This window comes from Falco biarmicus, chromosome 3, assembly GCF_023638135.1.
Source record: "Falco biarmicus isolate bFalBia1 chromosome 3, bFalBia1.pri, whole genome shotgun sequence".
NCBI classification, from domain to species: Eukaryota; Metazoa; Chordata; class Aves; order Falconiformes; family Falconidae; genus Falco; species Falco biarmicus.
The window spans coordinates 17,953,180-17,968,610 of record NC_079290.1 but is presented as its reverse complement, the minus strand read 5'-3'; the positions used below and the strand labels follow the sequence as shown (position 1 = coordinate 17,968,610).

General features: G+C 43.7%; 1 protein-coding gene across 22 annotated transcripts in view; it reads right to left on the bottom strand.

Annotated features, from left to right (window-relative positions):
* Positions 1-2,272: 2,272 nt before the first annotated feature.
* Positions 2,273-15,431, bottom strand: part of MTSS1 (MTSS I-BAR domain containing 1) — a 127,080-nt gene continuing 113,921 nt past the window's right edge. For 10 of the 22 annotated variants that reach the window (XM_056330728.1, XM_056330730.1, XM_056330736.1 and 7 more), the window contains 5 exons: positions 10,728-10,847; positions 9,529-9,723; positions 7,024-7,188; positions 6,504-6,666; positions 2,273-5,237 (listed from right to left, as the gene is read on the bottom strand). In XM_056330728.1, the coding sequence (XP_056186703.1) occupies positions 4,543-5,237; positions 6,504-6,666; positions 7,024-7,188; positions 9,529-9,723; positions 10,728-10,847 (1,338 nt within the window). In that variant the 3' untranslated portion in view covers positions 2,273-4,542. The remainder of the gene's footprint in view (positions 5,238-6,503; positions 6,667-7,023; positions 7,189-9,528; positions 9,724-10,727; positions 10,848-15,431) is intronic. The other 12 variants (XM_056330737.1, XM_056330740.1, XM_056330741.1 and 9 more) reach the window with 5 other exon arrangements.

The window sequence follows — 15,431 nt, the reverse complement described above, 5'->3', positions numbered from 1 at the left end:
TAGATGGCTGTTAACATATACCATATCTACACTATATACCTAAAATGTCAGAACAGTCAGCAGCCTGTGAAGAAGTCTTACTGACCCCAGAGCAAGTTTTGTTGCAGCTTTTGTAATAGGAGTTGGAAAAGTCAACTACAAGACTGAAAAAATTGGCCACATAAAACCTCATGTTCCCAGGGAAGAGATATGGATGTAAAGGGGTGGGAGAAGTGGATTTACTGGGGGGCTGGATGGAATGGTAAGCAACTAAACTGGGAATACCTGTGGCAAGAGCTGGTCTCCCACTGTGGAGACAGTGGGTAAAAACCAGTAATTTCAGCCCCGTAACTTGGAATTTGACACTACAGGTGAGGTGTTAAAGCTGGAGTTTCACGATACTGACAGCAGCAGCTGTGGGCTTTGGTTGCTCCTGCAATGAGCCTATTTCTAGCCTTGCATAAGAATAAAGACTTCGTGCCCTCCTTCCCCGCTGTGTTGGACTCTGCGCTGCATTTTTCACTTAGGTATCAAATCTCAGAAGACGTAAGCCTTCCTTACAATGTTGTGCGTTCTTGCTGGTGTGGATAACGTTGCTGTAAAGCACCAGAAGAAAGTTCATCCCCATGTAAATGGAATCCTAGATAAGTAGAGAGCTGTATCAGAACAAGTGGCCTGCTGAGCAATGTGGCTCTTGCATGCTCATTGACTGGTCACAAGCAGTTCTAGAAGGCAACGTGGTACAAGGGAGTAGGTATAAAAAGCTGTTTGCTTGTGGCCGCAATCCCAAAACATGGATATAAGGCACAGGAAATTTTACTAATGCTTTGACTAACTGCCCTGTAAGAGAACAAATGGGATATAGCCACCTAATAAAAGCTCGTAGGAAAACCTTTCTGGCTCTTCTGCTGTTCTTCCATTTTTAGGGCTGAAAGAGAGGAGATTTGGGCTACCTTATCTGGCTTCCAGATAGTTATTAATTACATAAGTTATTTGTACTGTATTTAACCCTAGGGCCTAATTTTTCCATGAACTCCAACTTAAGGCTTAAAGATAACAAGAGATGGCAAAGGCACTAACTTCTGTTTTGAGGACTAAACGTATTTAGCTTGGGTATTAGAAACTGCTTTAAAGGTGGCTGGTTTTTTAGAAATCATACATGGCTCTCTCCAGTAAGCCTATGTGCTAAAATACACCTGAATTTTGAAAAAAAAACGCAAAAAACCAAACCCCCCAAACCTCCAGGAAAACAGCATCACATCTTCCACTGCTGAAACACTCTTGCCAGGAAGTGGGATCTGTTCTCTGCACTCCGTTAGCCCAAAGGCAGCAGCAGAATTGTAGCATGCCCTTCTCCAGTGCCGCTGTTGAGCGCATCCCTCACCTCCGGGCTGGTACCAGCTCCGCTCTGAGCTGTGCCTTCTCTCCATGTGGGTATTGGCGCTTTCCTCTGCTGTTTTGCCACACTGAAGACACTCGTTTGTAGGAAGAATTCCAACCTGTGTTCCTTTTTCTAACTTGTTAACGGTTTGCGGTACAGGGTCTGCACTACAAGCATGGTGTGTCCCTAAAATAAAAACACTGATTTGCTTTAGCATCTACTTGCATTAGCCTGACTGTGAAAGGCCAAGAGCAGCCGTGGGCAAAATTCGAAGGGAAATACACCACCGCAGGGCAAGCCCAGCCCCCCTGCCCTGCTCCCCCCGGCCCACTCTGCCATCTCCCAGCCTGGCACAAGCAGCCCTCGGCTCAGAGGGACAGTTGCAGTGGCAAGGAAATAAATTGGGCCACTGCGTAGTAGCTGCAAGTGGGAGCAACATCCTCCCTTTCTACCTTTGCTCCTGAGAAAGCTGAACAGAAGAAACGCCTAAGTCACGCCGGGGCGTGTGGGAGACAGCACTGGTGTTGAGCCTGATAAACTGGCTTTAAGCGTGGGCAGTGTTGGCAGCAGCAATTCTCTGAGAAAAGGAGCTGCAGTCCAGCACTGAAGCAGATGCGCAAACGTGTCCAGTTATTTGTGCTTCCTGGCTAGATAACAACAGTGAGGGACAGGGAAATGTCATCAGTTGTTACTTGATGGGAATTTCCATCATTAGCGCTGCATCTTTGTTCTGCCACTACCCTTCCAGTGCACATCAAACACAGCTATATGTGATTTTATTTACTTGCTTGTTCATTCTCTCTTGCTTCTGTTAAGATACAGATTCCACGTGATCTTCAGAAGTCTGAATGAAGGACACCACTGATACCCAAAGCTCTGGAAGCAGAAAGTCTTTTTAAGAATCGAAATACAGAAGTTTTCCAGCAGTTCTTTATTTATAATGTAGGCTTAAGCAATCATTACAATGTAGAAGGGAGACACACTTACAGCAATTATTTATACCAGTTTAGAACAAAAAACTGCACAGGGAGAGGTCAACTCTCAGTACAAACTAGCAACTAAACCACAATAATTTACCATTAGAAACATTTTATTTTTTAGCTGTGACACTGCTTTTACAATATGCAAAAACACAAACAATAGAACTATCCAAAGTGTTTTGTCACATTCTTTCTACATTGAATTTGGCAACATTTTATATTAAATTTTACCGATTATACTAACGTTTAAGAACTAAACAAGTGAAAAGCTGTACTCGGGTACAGTTACATCCATTTATTTCAAAGGTTTAAATAACACTTTTTAACTATTGAGATTATCTCCTAGCAGTTTTTGTTTATGCAAAAACCATCTCAAAGCCTCATTTGCACAATGCATCAGCTACTGTATCAAGATTGGTGGGCTACACCACAGGCACTACTGTTTATTATATTCTGTAATAAGGAGCTTGTTTTTCAAAGAAAGGAAGGTTTAATATTTTCTAAGAATCATGCCTTTTTTTTTTCTTTTTGCTTTTAAGCCATAACAAAAAAAAAAAAAGGTTAGCAACCACAGCAGTGTAAAATGTTATATAGAACACAGTGACTACACAGTTACTAGAAGTTTCACATCCAATGCAGTTATGTATTAAAGCATAAGAGGTTATGTAGGCAAGTAGAGCCAACAGAAATCTGCAGAGCGTGTGGTGGAACCTAGCCCCTTGCATGTATTATTTGGTGCATTTTAAACAATCTTGGACGCGCAGGTCTGGTGTCCACCCACGCGTGGGTCTGCTGTGGGTGGGCAGACGGCATCCTTCTGGACTGTCTGGTCGGGAACACGCATCCTGGCCCTGGGTCTGCATATTTCTATCAGCTTTAGGAGACGGGTATTGCAGCAATAACTTACTTTTACTTTAAGGAAAAAATCCAACTCTTAATAATTCTATCAATAGCGTTCCAAAAAACATGACTTAAAGTACAAAAAAAGAGAATATAGTGGTCAGACTCACAGTATTATCAAAAAAACCGTATCTCCCCACCCCCCACCCTTCGCCCCTTTCTTTTTGGTATTTAAGAAAAGCCAATCAACTGCCATTTAAAAGAAGTTAAGAAAAACAAGCCCCTGTATTGGAAAGAAACATTCTCAGTTTATTAGATCACAAGCTGGTTACACCTGTCAAATTTTTAAGTGTTTTCTCAAAATATTTGGGCTTTCCAAGGTGCCCAGCCTGCTGGGCACAGTCAGAAAAAGGCATTTTGATAATATCTAAGAACTCCCTGCTTGCATTTTAAAAATGTTTTCACATTTGTAACTGCCTTAAGCCTGTCGTCCTTGTTTGTTTTCAGTGAAAGGATGAGTGGAACAAAAAGTCAAGGTCGAAGAACCAAGCCTACACAGTTAAGGCTGCATGCACGTGACTGAGAGTTGTTGCTGTGCAGTCAAAAAAGAGATGTGGAAAAACCCCAGTCTTTAAAACACCCTACAGAAACAAAACACTGCAATCCAATATGGCTTATTCTGATGCATTTACCATGAAGCTACTAGTAATTAATCCTACTAGGCTACTTTTGTGCAACAGCATCTGCTATTCTGATGGCATCTCCCTCCCCCCACTACCCCCCAAATACTCTATCAACTGCAGGTTTCTTCCTTGCATTATGTATTGCTTTTATTGTCAATTTTTATTCCTGCTTTTCAAACTTTTTTTTTTTAATACTTAAACGAGGATCTGTGCCTTACAGCTTGACTTAAACTTTAAAATAAGTCCCATTGTTTTGTTCTGTTTTTTAACCTCACTATTACAAGGCGCTCTACAAAAGCTTGCAAAAAAGCCAGATTTTCATTAAATCCCTTTGCTGAAGTTACCTACTCGACATTTTTTTTTTCTCCTATGATTTAAAACTTTACAAACAGAGTTATAAAAAAGGTAAATGGGATTTGGCACCTTCAGAAAAAATCAAAAGTGTAACTTAGATCAAAAAAATGCAGAAACAAAATCATTGATATTTACAAATTAAAACACCAGTGAAAATTATGTCTTACTACGCTCTTTCACCTTGATTTCTCTTTTAGAGTACTTTCAGACTGTCTGTTACCGAGTATCTTAAAAAATTCATTGATTACAGATTGGAATGGATAGAGACAAATTATTTTCTCACAGTTCCTCCTCGGCGGCTAGTACTCTGGCAGCTTCTCCACTCCTAGGAAATACGAGGTGCTGAGCGATCATTCGTGGTCGTCTTCTTCAGTTTGACACCACGCCGAATGGCGTTCAGCATATCTTCACCTTGCGGGACGTCCCCGGGACTCAGCTCTCCAGGGTCAAGCTCTGGCTGCCCTGCGGGTGTGAGGGTGCCGACACCATCCCGGTCGCTTTCCTCCCCCTCGCTCTCGGGAACTGCTTGTCTCTGCTCGTCGGCAGCACTCAGTTTCTGGCTTGACGGCGGAGGGTTGACAGATGCTTGTCCGCTCCACGACGAGGGCATGCTGGTGACACCTTGACCACCATCTCCTGCTGCTGGAGATTCGGGACTTTGCTCAGGACATTCTTCTGTCCCAGCGAGGGTGCCGGGCAGTCCCCCTGGGATATCAGGGACAGTTGGTGTTTTGACAGGAATCACTGGCGTCTTGATCGGAATGGGACCTCCCCCTATGGTACCGCGCCTGACTGAAGGCTTGGTGGAAGGGGTCCGTCTGATGGTGGCAACGCCGGGGGTGACGATGACTGGTCCAAGCGTGGTTGGCAGACCTGCGGTGGAAGCAGGACGCTTGGTTTGAAACATTCTGCGATAAGACTGGCTAATGTCGCTGTTTCTTGGGATGGTGGAAGATTTGTCAAACTCTTGTTGCTCTGCCTCCTGGTCACCACTCACAGAGAAATAATCATAATCTGAAACTGATGCCAAAAGACGGAGTTAGGAACAAGCTGGAGAAGGCAGCTGAGTCATGTCAGTAAGTCTAAAATATGTATAACTAAAAAAAGTATATCTAACCCAAAAGGCCCAGAGTTCAACAGCAATTAAGAGAGGCTTCATCTTTAGGAGGGAGGAAGCCTGAGTGACCAAGATTCTCAGACTGTGCAGCTGAAGGCAGGCACTACATCAGACCGACCCTAAAGCTGCAGGATGCCCACATCTCTTGTGAAAGAGAAGAACGGCACACACTCAGTACCTTCTCTGAAACCAACTAATTAAGGAACTAAGACTCAGCATTTGTCGCCAACATGAAGATACCAACACCAGCATCCTGCAAGCCATATGCTACCACTTGCAGATACAAATACTTAAAACCGTCAGTGACTAAAACCTGTTTTTTAGACTAGGCAATGCAGGGCTCAGGGGACTGTGTACCACTGATTTTAGCAGCATTTGTTTATTTTGCAAACAAAGTAAATCCCAGCTGTCAGCTCCAAAAACTCAGCCTCAGCTTTAATAATTGCATCGGGTTCCTTCCTTTCCATGTAACTGCTGAGCCAAGCTAGGCCCTCCGCAAGCCTCTTGTGATTGCACAGCACAACCAACCTCAGCTGAGCAAACAAGGCAGTTGCTGAGCTGCAACACCAAACTTGGTCCCTCTCTTCTTGCTGCTGGTTCTGAAAAAGGGTACAAACCCCAACACCTTATTGCAGCTTCCCAGGTATGCCCAAGTTAAGGTCTCCAGTGGATTCTTTTTCCAATTAAAAAATTTCTGCTTAGGTAGGAAATAAAAGGTCACAAAGGGAAACCAAGAACAGATTCAGAGTACTGATGGAACAAGAAAACAAAGTTCGTGGGTGTTTATCTGCTAAGACAACAGCTCATAAAGGACGCTACTGCCACAGTAAGTGCAATATGATGCAATAGCAATACCAGCATCATTCCACTTAATCCATGAAGAATAATTCCAGCATCTTCTTTAAAATGGTAGCACCCTTCAGCTAAAGCTCATTCTAGTAACGCACAAGAAAATACTATTGTTCAGTACACTATGCAGCAATACAGGTTTCTATTTAGTTAATAAAATCGAGGCTGCGTTCCAAGCTGCAAAAAACTTCGCAACAGCAACATTTACCCCTTTCTCCCCAGCTGACTAGCTGCTGGAACACAGCTGCTTGGCACCGTGTGGTGAGTGTATGATGACCAGGCTGGGAATGCTCTGAAAAAGAGCATCTCTTGGATCGTACCTTGAGATGGGATTGTGTCCTCTGAACAGCACGGAGTTGTTGTCTGGGTGCTGTAGCCACTGGAGCACTGCAAGGAATCCCGACTGCTCCTCTGGGTGTCCAGCTGCAGCCCCCTCGACAGAGCGAGCGCCAGTTCCTCGCAGGCCTCCATCTCCTCACCCTGCTGGTTACACATAGCAAGAGACTCATTACGCCTAGAAGGGTCAGTCAATCCTCACCGACTTTTAGCTGTCTCTCCTCCCAGGCAGAGCTTGCCACCATCACAACCCAACAGGATTTGTCCAACCATTTACCAGGTCTTAGAAACAGACCCTTCTTTGGATGCAGCTGCTCTGCAAACGCCAATACCCAATGGCATATTCTCTCCTGCCCACGCAATTTCCACTGACCACACCACCACCACACCGGTACTGCTCGCCAGGTTAACACGTGCCAACATAAAGCACGTCCACAAGTACCGGCAGGAGCTAGCGCATCCACCTCCTTTGCACCAAATAGTGTATTTGAAATCGAGCTTCACCCTTGTGGCAGCTGACACCGTCATGCTCCGAGGTCTCTGGGCCTCCTCGGGGGGCACGGCTGGTCCGCTCTGAGCTCCTCCATTGAGATCTGGTTCGCGCTTTTCTTTGCGACGCTGCAATGTGTTCACCATTGGCTGATCATATGGACCTGGTTTGGCCCAGTCCTAAGGAAAAGTGCTTGTTAGTGACAGCTTTCATCAGTGCTTGTGCTCTAGTTACACATAAAACTAAGCAAAAGGGCAATTTTAATGCAAACAATTATGTATCAAACTGGATATGCCTTTCTGAATAAGGCCAGAAATAAATTAATTTTAGGGATATTAAAAAACTTCACTTAAAAACTCTTATCTCTTTTATTTAAGGGAATCTAAATTTCCTATTCTACCTACGTGTTCTTACATGAAGACATTTAACAGATTCATACTATAGTTATCTCTAAATTAAATTCTATTGTGTTAAAGCCTATATTTTCAGAAATTCAAACGCAAACATCACTGGCACACAGCAGAAAATATACATACATGTCCAATCAATGATGTAACTGTTCTAGATGTACATAAGTTCTAGTATTAAGGGCTGTTATGTGTGTCTTCAATTCTGAAAAATCAGGCTTGAATGGATTTTTGATATACGTTAGAGGAGCAAGTTACTCTGAGTGATCTCCTAAGTTTATTTACTAGCTGAAATCTCATTTATAAGAAGGATCTGTATTGAAGACGACTAACTTCACCCAGAACTACTGGTGCCAAATTAGAAACAGAAATTCCTCAGGCCCATGAGGGCTACATTCACTCAGGGCTCTATTAAGCAAAGTCCTGAGGGTGCCCAGAAACCACACGTTGCACACAAGGAGCAGGACTGGCCAGTGACCTGTGCTGGGACACAGAACTACCGCTAAGCAGCAGTGACCCACACGCGAGCTGCTGCAGGGGCAAGCCCAATCCCAAGAGAGTTCTCCTTCACCAAGACAGGTGTGCTTTAAAAATAAAAATAAAAGAAACAACTTGTGCATGAGAACGGGCCACATACCCCACCACTGGCAGCAGCTGGCTGCTGGGCAGCCTCCGCACAGCCTTCCAATAAGTAATTAATGACAGGCTAAGACCACACCATAGATTATTACTGACATGTGTCTCAGTCCAAGGTATGGCAAGTGCAAGGTAGCTGTACTGACAGAAGCCCCTTGTGCAAACAGGTATTTTGGTTCTATTAAGGCACATGAAACTCTGCCTTGCCTTCACAGCTCTGTCTCTGCTCTTAAGTGTTTTGCTGTGAAATATATTGGCGAAGTACTTCCAGCATAGCCACAACTAATGACCCTGAAGCCCCAGGACCGCTGTGGTCACCCTGTGTGTATCTCAACAGCCTCTAGCTGCTGGAGAGAGAGATTAGGGTGATCTTTAACAAGGTATTTCAATTTGCATGTACAAAAAGATCCCGTGGTGCATATACAGTATCATATAACAATCCACAGGCATCTAAGACCTGTGCAGCTACTGTCAACTGCACGTCAGCCTTGTGAAGATTCAGGGCAACAGACAAGAGACCTTCTCCTCTTCCTCCGGGGCAGAGTCTCCAAGGGGAATCACCTGGCAGTGATGACAGTCAAGGCTCTGGCAGAGCAGAGATGTTTTGATGCTAAGGAACATCCCTGCAGATCCAGCTGGAGCAACTGAAAGAAGTTACTGCGCTCGTCGCTTTTTCGGTGGTCTCACCCAAGAGAGCAAAACAAGTTGGGTGAGCAATTTCCCTCAGTGGCAGTAAAGCTAGGATAGCTTCAGTCATCGCTTAGGTTCACCCGGTGACAAGCACCTTCTTAAACCACTCCAGCTAGATCTACAAGAGCACGTCTGCCTATGGCCAAGGTGGGGAGGGCGAGCAGAGCCGCCACAGTGAGAACGTGATGTCACTCAACATACGGTGTCACTAAGCCGCCTGGATGCCAAGCCTGCACTTCCCTGCCCAAGTGAGCACTCTGACAGTGCTGAATAGCTCTTTCTCGCTGAATAGAGCCCAGAGTGCTTTCACCAGTGTTCCGGAGGGAGAGGTTGTCCAAATGTTGCTGGGTTCGGATAACGAGCTAGTAGGTTTGTATGTCTTTGAGACGAAGTTTTCACCTTATCTGTGGAGGCCCAAGCCCCCATGGTGGAGCCTGAGCTGACTGAGGTGGGGGAACTGCACTCGCTCACTGACTGGCAGGTTTCAGAGGCTTCTGAAGAGGCAAGAGCTGGATGAATTCTGCAGCATAAAACTATCCTTTCCTACCTAGGCCTTGTCAGCTTTAATGCATTTTAGGCAGTGCCAGAATAGACAAGGTCATTCAGAAATATTCACGATTTTAGCTCTCTTATTATCGCCATGCAGTGCCCGTTCAGAGTATTACACAGAGTATTACACAGAGCAAATCAACGAGTAATTACATGGACTGAAAGGTAGCAACAACTGCCGTGCGCACACAGTTGGTATAAGAAGGTGAGGACTGCCACAACAAAAGGAACACAAACCTTCCAGCTAGGGATCTTAGATGATGGTAACATGCCTGGCCCAATGGTGTAATAATGAACGTAGTCTGGAAGGAGGGCCGAGGGAGCCCGAGTCCACGCGCGGGAGACAGGCGGGAAATGAGGGAAAGGACCTGCACCAACTGAAGCTACGGATGGGTCACTTGATAAACTACAGTGATAAAACCCATTAGACAACTGGAAATGAAACAAATAAAAAAAAAACAAAAACAGAGAAATTAATATAAACAGAATGAATATGAAAATATACTGCGACTGATGTTCTAGGGAGAAAAGTTCTGTATCTTAAAACAAAAGAAAGAAAAAGCTTAGCTTTGCAGCAAATAACAGAAAATTGATACAACACTTGGTTCAGAAGTGAGATTGCTTGAAAATTGTTATTTTGTGTAACAAATTTCAGACATCAATCTAGCAGTCATTGTCTCCAGGCTGAGCAGCTCTGCCTTCTGTCCATGAAAGCAGTACACTGTGAAAAAGCCTTTGCAATTTAGGTACCCTGCAGACTGCGGACATAGAAACAAAACATTTCCAAAACTGGATGCATTTGCATTGGTGGCATTTATTCTGTGTAGCTGGACAGAGAGGAAAAGCATACAGCCCTCAAACATGACATGTTCTGACTGTACGATGACATGGAAGAAAAAAACCAGAACAAACCAACAGCAAGGATTTACCAGATGAGAATGGAGACTGCTGTCACTTCCCTGATTCAGAGTGTATCCCACTTAATTTATTCCAACCATGTGTGTTTTGTTTTCCTTTTTGTTTTGGTCAAAACCAAACCCCAATTGCTCAGTGGAAATGTGTGGTACCTAATGGGAGACAGGGGAGAAGCCACAAACAGTACCACCTGGGCAAGATGCTCTTTGTTAGGCAACCAAGCTGGGTCTGGGCAGCGTGCTACAATCTCTTTGAGTAGAAAAGGCGGACAATGAGCTTTTCTTACAAAATTACCTCTGTAAAATGCCCAGTTTGTAGCTCCTCCCTAGCAGCTAGTTTAAAGGCAAGTGTTGTCATGGTTAGATTCATTTCTAAGGGAGCGTGCAACAGTTCCTATTCTCATCTTCACAGAGAGCTATCCTGGCTGCATCCCATGCACAGGGTGGGAGAGGTTGTCCAAATGTTGCTGAGTTCGGATAACGAGCTAGTAGGTTTGTATGTCTTTGAGACGAAGTTTTCACCTTATCTGTGGAGGCCCAAGCCCCCATGGTGGAGCCTGAGCTGACTGAGGTGGGGGAACTGCACTCGCTCACTGACTGGCAGGTTTCAGAGGCTTCTGAAGAGGCAGAGCTGGACGAATTCTGCAGCATAAAACAGCACCGCAACGCAGGGAAAGGATACACAAGCCACCAAAAAAGAAAAAAAAAAAAAAAAAAAAAGACACACACAAAAAAAAAGACAAAAAGCACATACACAGAGACACACACAGGAGAGGGGGAAGGATGAGAGAAGCAAAGGGTTAGGGTTTTAAAAACCAATTAGAAACTGCTCAAAACCATTGCTAATGTTCAGGAAATCTGAGAAACAAAATAAGCCATTTGCTTAATGTGAGAACTTGCCACGCTGCTTGAGAATGAGGGAATTGAGGGAGCGATCTCAACTCCTCATTGCAATTTCAGCATCTCAATTCTGTTAGCTGTCTCAGAGCAAGAAGCTGAGGGAGCTGAGGGCACCTACAGTCCAAACATGCAATATACTGAGACAACTGATTTATACAGAAAAGCAGATCATCAGTACTTCAAAGACACAAAGTTTAGATTTAAAACATGGAGCAGCAAACGTCACTTACATTCACAAGTTCTCGGATATTCTGATCTGAAAAAGTGCTTGTGAAAAGCTCATCTGAGTTCAAATAATATGGAACAGAGAAAGAAGTGATACTTACCAAAACTGGAGGTTTCCAAAGTGCATTATTTGTATGCACGTGCCTCTGCAGGTAGTATGCATACACCAGAAAGCACTCTGACTCAAACTTTTCTGCCCAGCAGCCCGTATGAAGGCACATGCGCTCTGCTGAGTGTGTAAGTGGTGGCATGTGCTTGCCACCTGCCTTCCCCTTAACAGCAGAGAGGGAAAATAATGGGGGCTTGGATGGAGAGCCAAGGAAAATGCAGGACCATAAGGTGTCCATCAAACACCTAAAAAAAATCTTGCTCCTAGTTAGGAACTTCTCTTCCAGTTTCCACTGCATGCCTTTATGCACATTTGCTGCTGCAAGACCTCTACAACAGCAGCTAATTCACCTACAGGCAGGCCAAGGTGAATAACCACGTGGACCATTTCACCAACTACAATGCTCTGATTCACCTCCCCCCCAAAAGCGGTATCCCCCTCAGTGGGGGTGTGTGTGCAGGTCCGACCAAGTGCTTGGAAATGGTTAAGAATACTGGCAAAGCTGTCAGGGCAGTACTAAGCTGTATTCACTGTCAGGAAATTCAACACTAGCAACACTTAATTTATCCTTTCATAGTTCAAGACCGGTGAAGCAAGTCTATCTAAGGATATCCCCGACATTTTATTTCATGACAGCAGAGAGAATGAGCTCTTTGTATCAAGTTTGTGGAGCAAAGCCTCAGATTTCAAGGAAAGACATTTTGAAGAGGAAGGGAAATCTGAAATAAAATTTCATCAGTTAACCTTAGATAAGATCTTGGGATGAGTTTGCAATAAAAAGCTGGAGAAGAGGCACTGCAGAGAAGTAATTACTGCTAACATCCAGAAGTTGTCTCACTGCTCACCAGAAGCTATATATAAGGAATGTATAGCTAACTGCCTATGTAAAAGGAGATGTTGGTCTCCTCACACAGAACACCATCACCACAAGGATTTTGGTGAGGACTACTGGGGCTGTTAACAAGTCAATACTGTATCAACATCTTGAGCTTATTAGAAAACTGTGGATTTAACTGAAACTTTGCAAAGGCTGTTGAAAAAATTTTAAAAGCATGTAATGTGGTGGATTATTTTATGGAAATAACGCATATCCCATCTTATGCTGACATGAGATCAGATCTGTGGGTGACCTGTCAAATTTGCTGAGGGTACAGGTAAGCTCAACTAACAAGGCTCAAACTCAAAGTGCAGTAAGAGTTGAGGTGAATGTAAGATCAGAAGAAACTATAACAAATGACATGTAGCTGTTAAGGAGAGAAGTGAAAAGCACGCAGTGGGGTACTTGGTGGTGCAGTGGCTTGGTGTTTTGTGGAACTTGTCACATTCTTGATTTAATGCAACTCCTTTCGCAGGAGAAAAACCTCTAAAAATAAGAATACTGACAAACATGAATTGCAGTTGACTCTGCCGTCAGATATAACTACAGTACACTAAACAGAGATGAGTTTATTTCTTCTATGCTTAAAGAAAAATACATTATAGAAAATTAGCTTTTACAGTAAAACACCAGAGTTCTGCCTGACATTCCAGGTAGCCCAGCAAAAGGAACTGTTGGAGAAGGCCCATGAGAACACTCACATCACTGTTACGCTTTATCCATGACAAAAAGAAAAAAAGAGAGAAAAATGGCATCACAGAAGATGTTTTCTGAAACCTCACGCTTATGGCCTGGAAGACCCTCCTGGGTCTGCATACCCTGCACGTGGCAGGGCAGACACTGAAAGGTCTCAGTTCCAAATACAGATTCATGCCACCTTGGTTTCTGCAGATGCCCCAATGACGACAACTGAGAATTTGGAGTTTACATCTGAAAAGACTATTACTGTTTAAAAGCCAGAAAGTTCACAAGATTATGTCAAGTAATGGTAGAAATTGGTCATAAATGAGAGTTATTAGCAACAAAGCTGCATACAGCAAATAGGTAGAAAAAAGCCCAAAATGCAAATTCTGAAGGTGCAAAGAATTTTTCAATTTACTTGGCATACGGGGAAAAAAGACTGGAAGTGGTGAGCTTACTTTTGCAATAACGTGACTCCAAGGTGAAAAAAAAGATGAAAAAAAGCACTTTCCCACTAACTAACTCTCCCACTAACTCAGCCCGGCTGTTTTCAGCAGGCAAAGCTAGACAAAGGATGAACCAAGACCGGGGCAAACACCTTGGCAGCTGAAGGAAATGCCAGAGGTGACGGTAGGGAAACAATCTCCCCATCTTGAGAAACTTGCATGGCACAGGGAAGGGCAGCCTCTGGTCTTGCTAAAAATGGATTACAACAGTGAGAAAGCGATGGAGAGGGAGGCAGAAGAATACTGAGCTCCTGAAGGAAAAGTGTAAAGAAAACATGAGTGGCAGCACGTCAAAGGCCGCCTGGATCAGACCGCAGGCACAGTCCTGAATGGTTGGACCTGGGTGTGGGAAGCACAGACCACCCTTCATTTTTTTAGCAGAATAGACACAAGTGGCTGAACACAGAAACTGCACAGTTACTGCTTGGGCAAAAAGTCTCCAAACTTTTGAGTGCTTGTTCTAGATGCACACCCACTGCATACGCACTCCTGGGAGCACACACACAGGCAAACACCAGGCAGAGCAATTTCTACTCCACATCCCATGGAGTGAGAAATTTAACTATTGGATTTTTTTCAATTTATTTTAGTCGACCCCTTTTTAAAATGATTGTTTAGTCTGAATCATTTTAAAATTAGCTCTTTCATTTTAGCTATTTTAACCTTCGCAGATTTTTTTTTTTCCCCACCACAGCTGTGATAATGGTGGTTCTGCTCCACTCTCAAACCATCTCTTCCGAGAAAAAGTTTAAAGTTAACAGAATCAGCAGAAAGCTAGAACTGTGCTCTGCATAGTAACGACCAGTTCCTCAAATGTACTCGATACATATACAGCTTGGTATCTCCACATTGTGCCATGGCTTGTTCTTAGATAGTGTCCCGCTGCTTGGTGTGGTATGTATGAATTCCAGCAAGGATATGAAAAAAAAAAAAAAGAAAGCAAGCTGTATTTTTGGCTACTGGACTGTGTGATCATATTTTCCATCTGTTGTCTTACTAACCTATAAAAGAACTGTGGTTATCTTGGACCGCTTGCATCCTCTGCTACGTTTCCCATTCAAATATAGTATTGCTTTCTTAACCTCTTCCCTTCCTCAACTACTAGACAGAGCTTCCCGGGCAAGGGTTTCCCAGGAGACCAAATCCTAATGAAGAGCTTGGTCCAATGCCCTTTTCCAGTCACTGGAAAACATCTCAGTTACCTTTCAAAAAGCTTTGGATAGTGACTCAAGGTCACCTCCTCAATTTGTCTCGCTTCCAGGAACATGGCTCTACTCACCCCTCTTTTCTAGTCAGGGACAAACTGTTGGCGAACTTAACTTAAACAAGCAAGTTTAGGAGAAACAAATACAGGTGCATTTCAGTTTGGGTTTTTTTGGTGGTCTTTTTTTTTTTTTTAGGTCTGATTTGGGAGCACTTCTTAATTTACACAGAAAACTGAACAGTTGTAACAATGTATTTCCCATTTCTAACTTCAAGCTACTTCAAGCAACGGAGTCCCCTCAAAAGCAGAATCTTTCCACCTTGCTAATCTGCATGTGCAGAAGCAAGTTCACACCAAGTTTCCCTCTTCTTCACTGGTTAAGTGATTTCCAGAACAGTCTAACAAGAAAGACTTAGTGCTCTGCTGTTTGCAGCACATCAGCAGGTTTTTTTCTCTTAATCTGCTTCTTTCTCTCCCCTTGCTTTCATCCCCACAAAGTCATAAGCAGCCTCTAAAATCCAACTGTTCAATTGCTTCCCCACATGTGTTAACTCCAATTCCAGTGGATACTTCTATTATTATCCCCCTAACTCAGATGTAACTGTACTATTAGCACATGCAAGATACTCCCAGACGTCTCCCAGTTTGTCTACTACATAGGGCAACATGTGAGTTCAGCAGCACCAGCCACGTTCAATGTTCATTGAAGAGCTGCTCTGTGCTC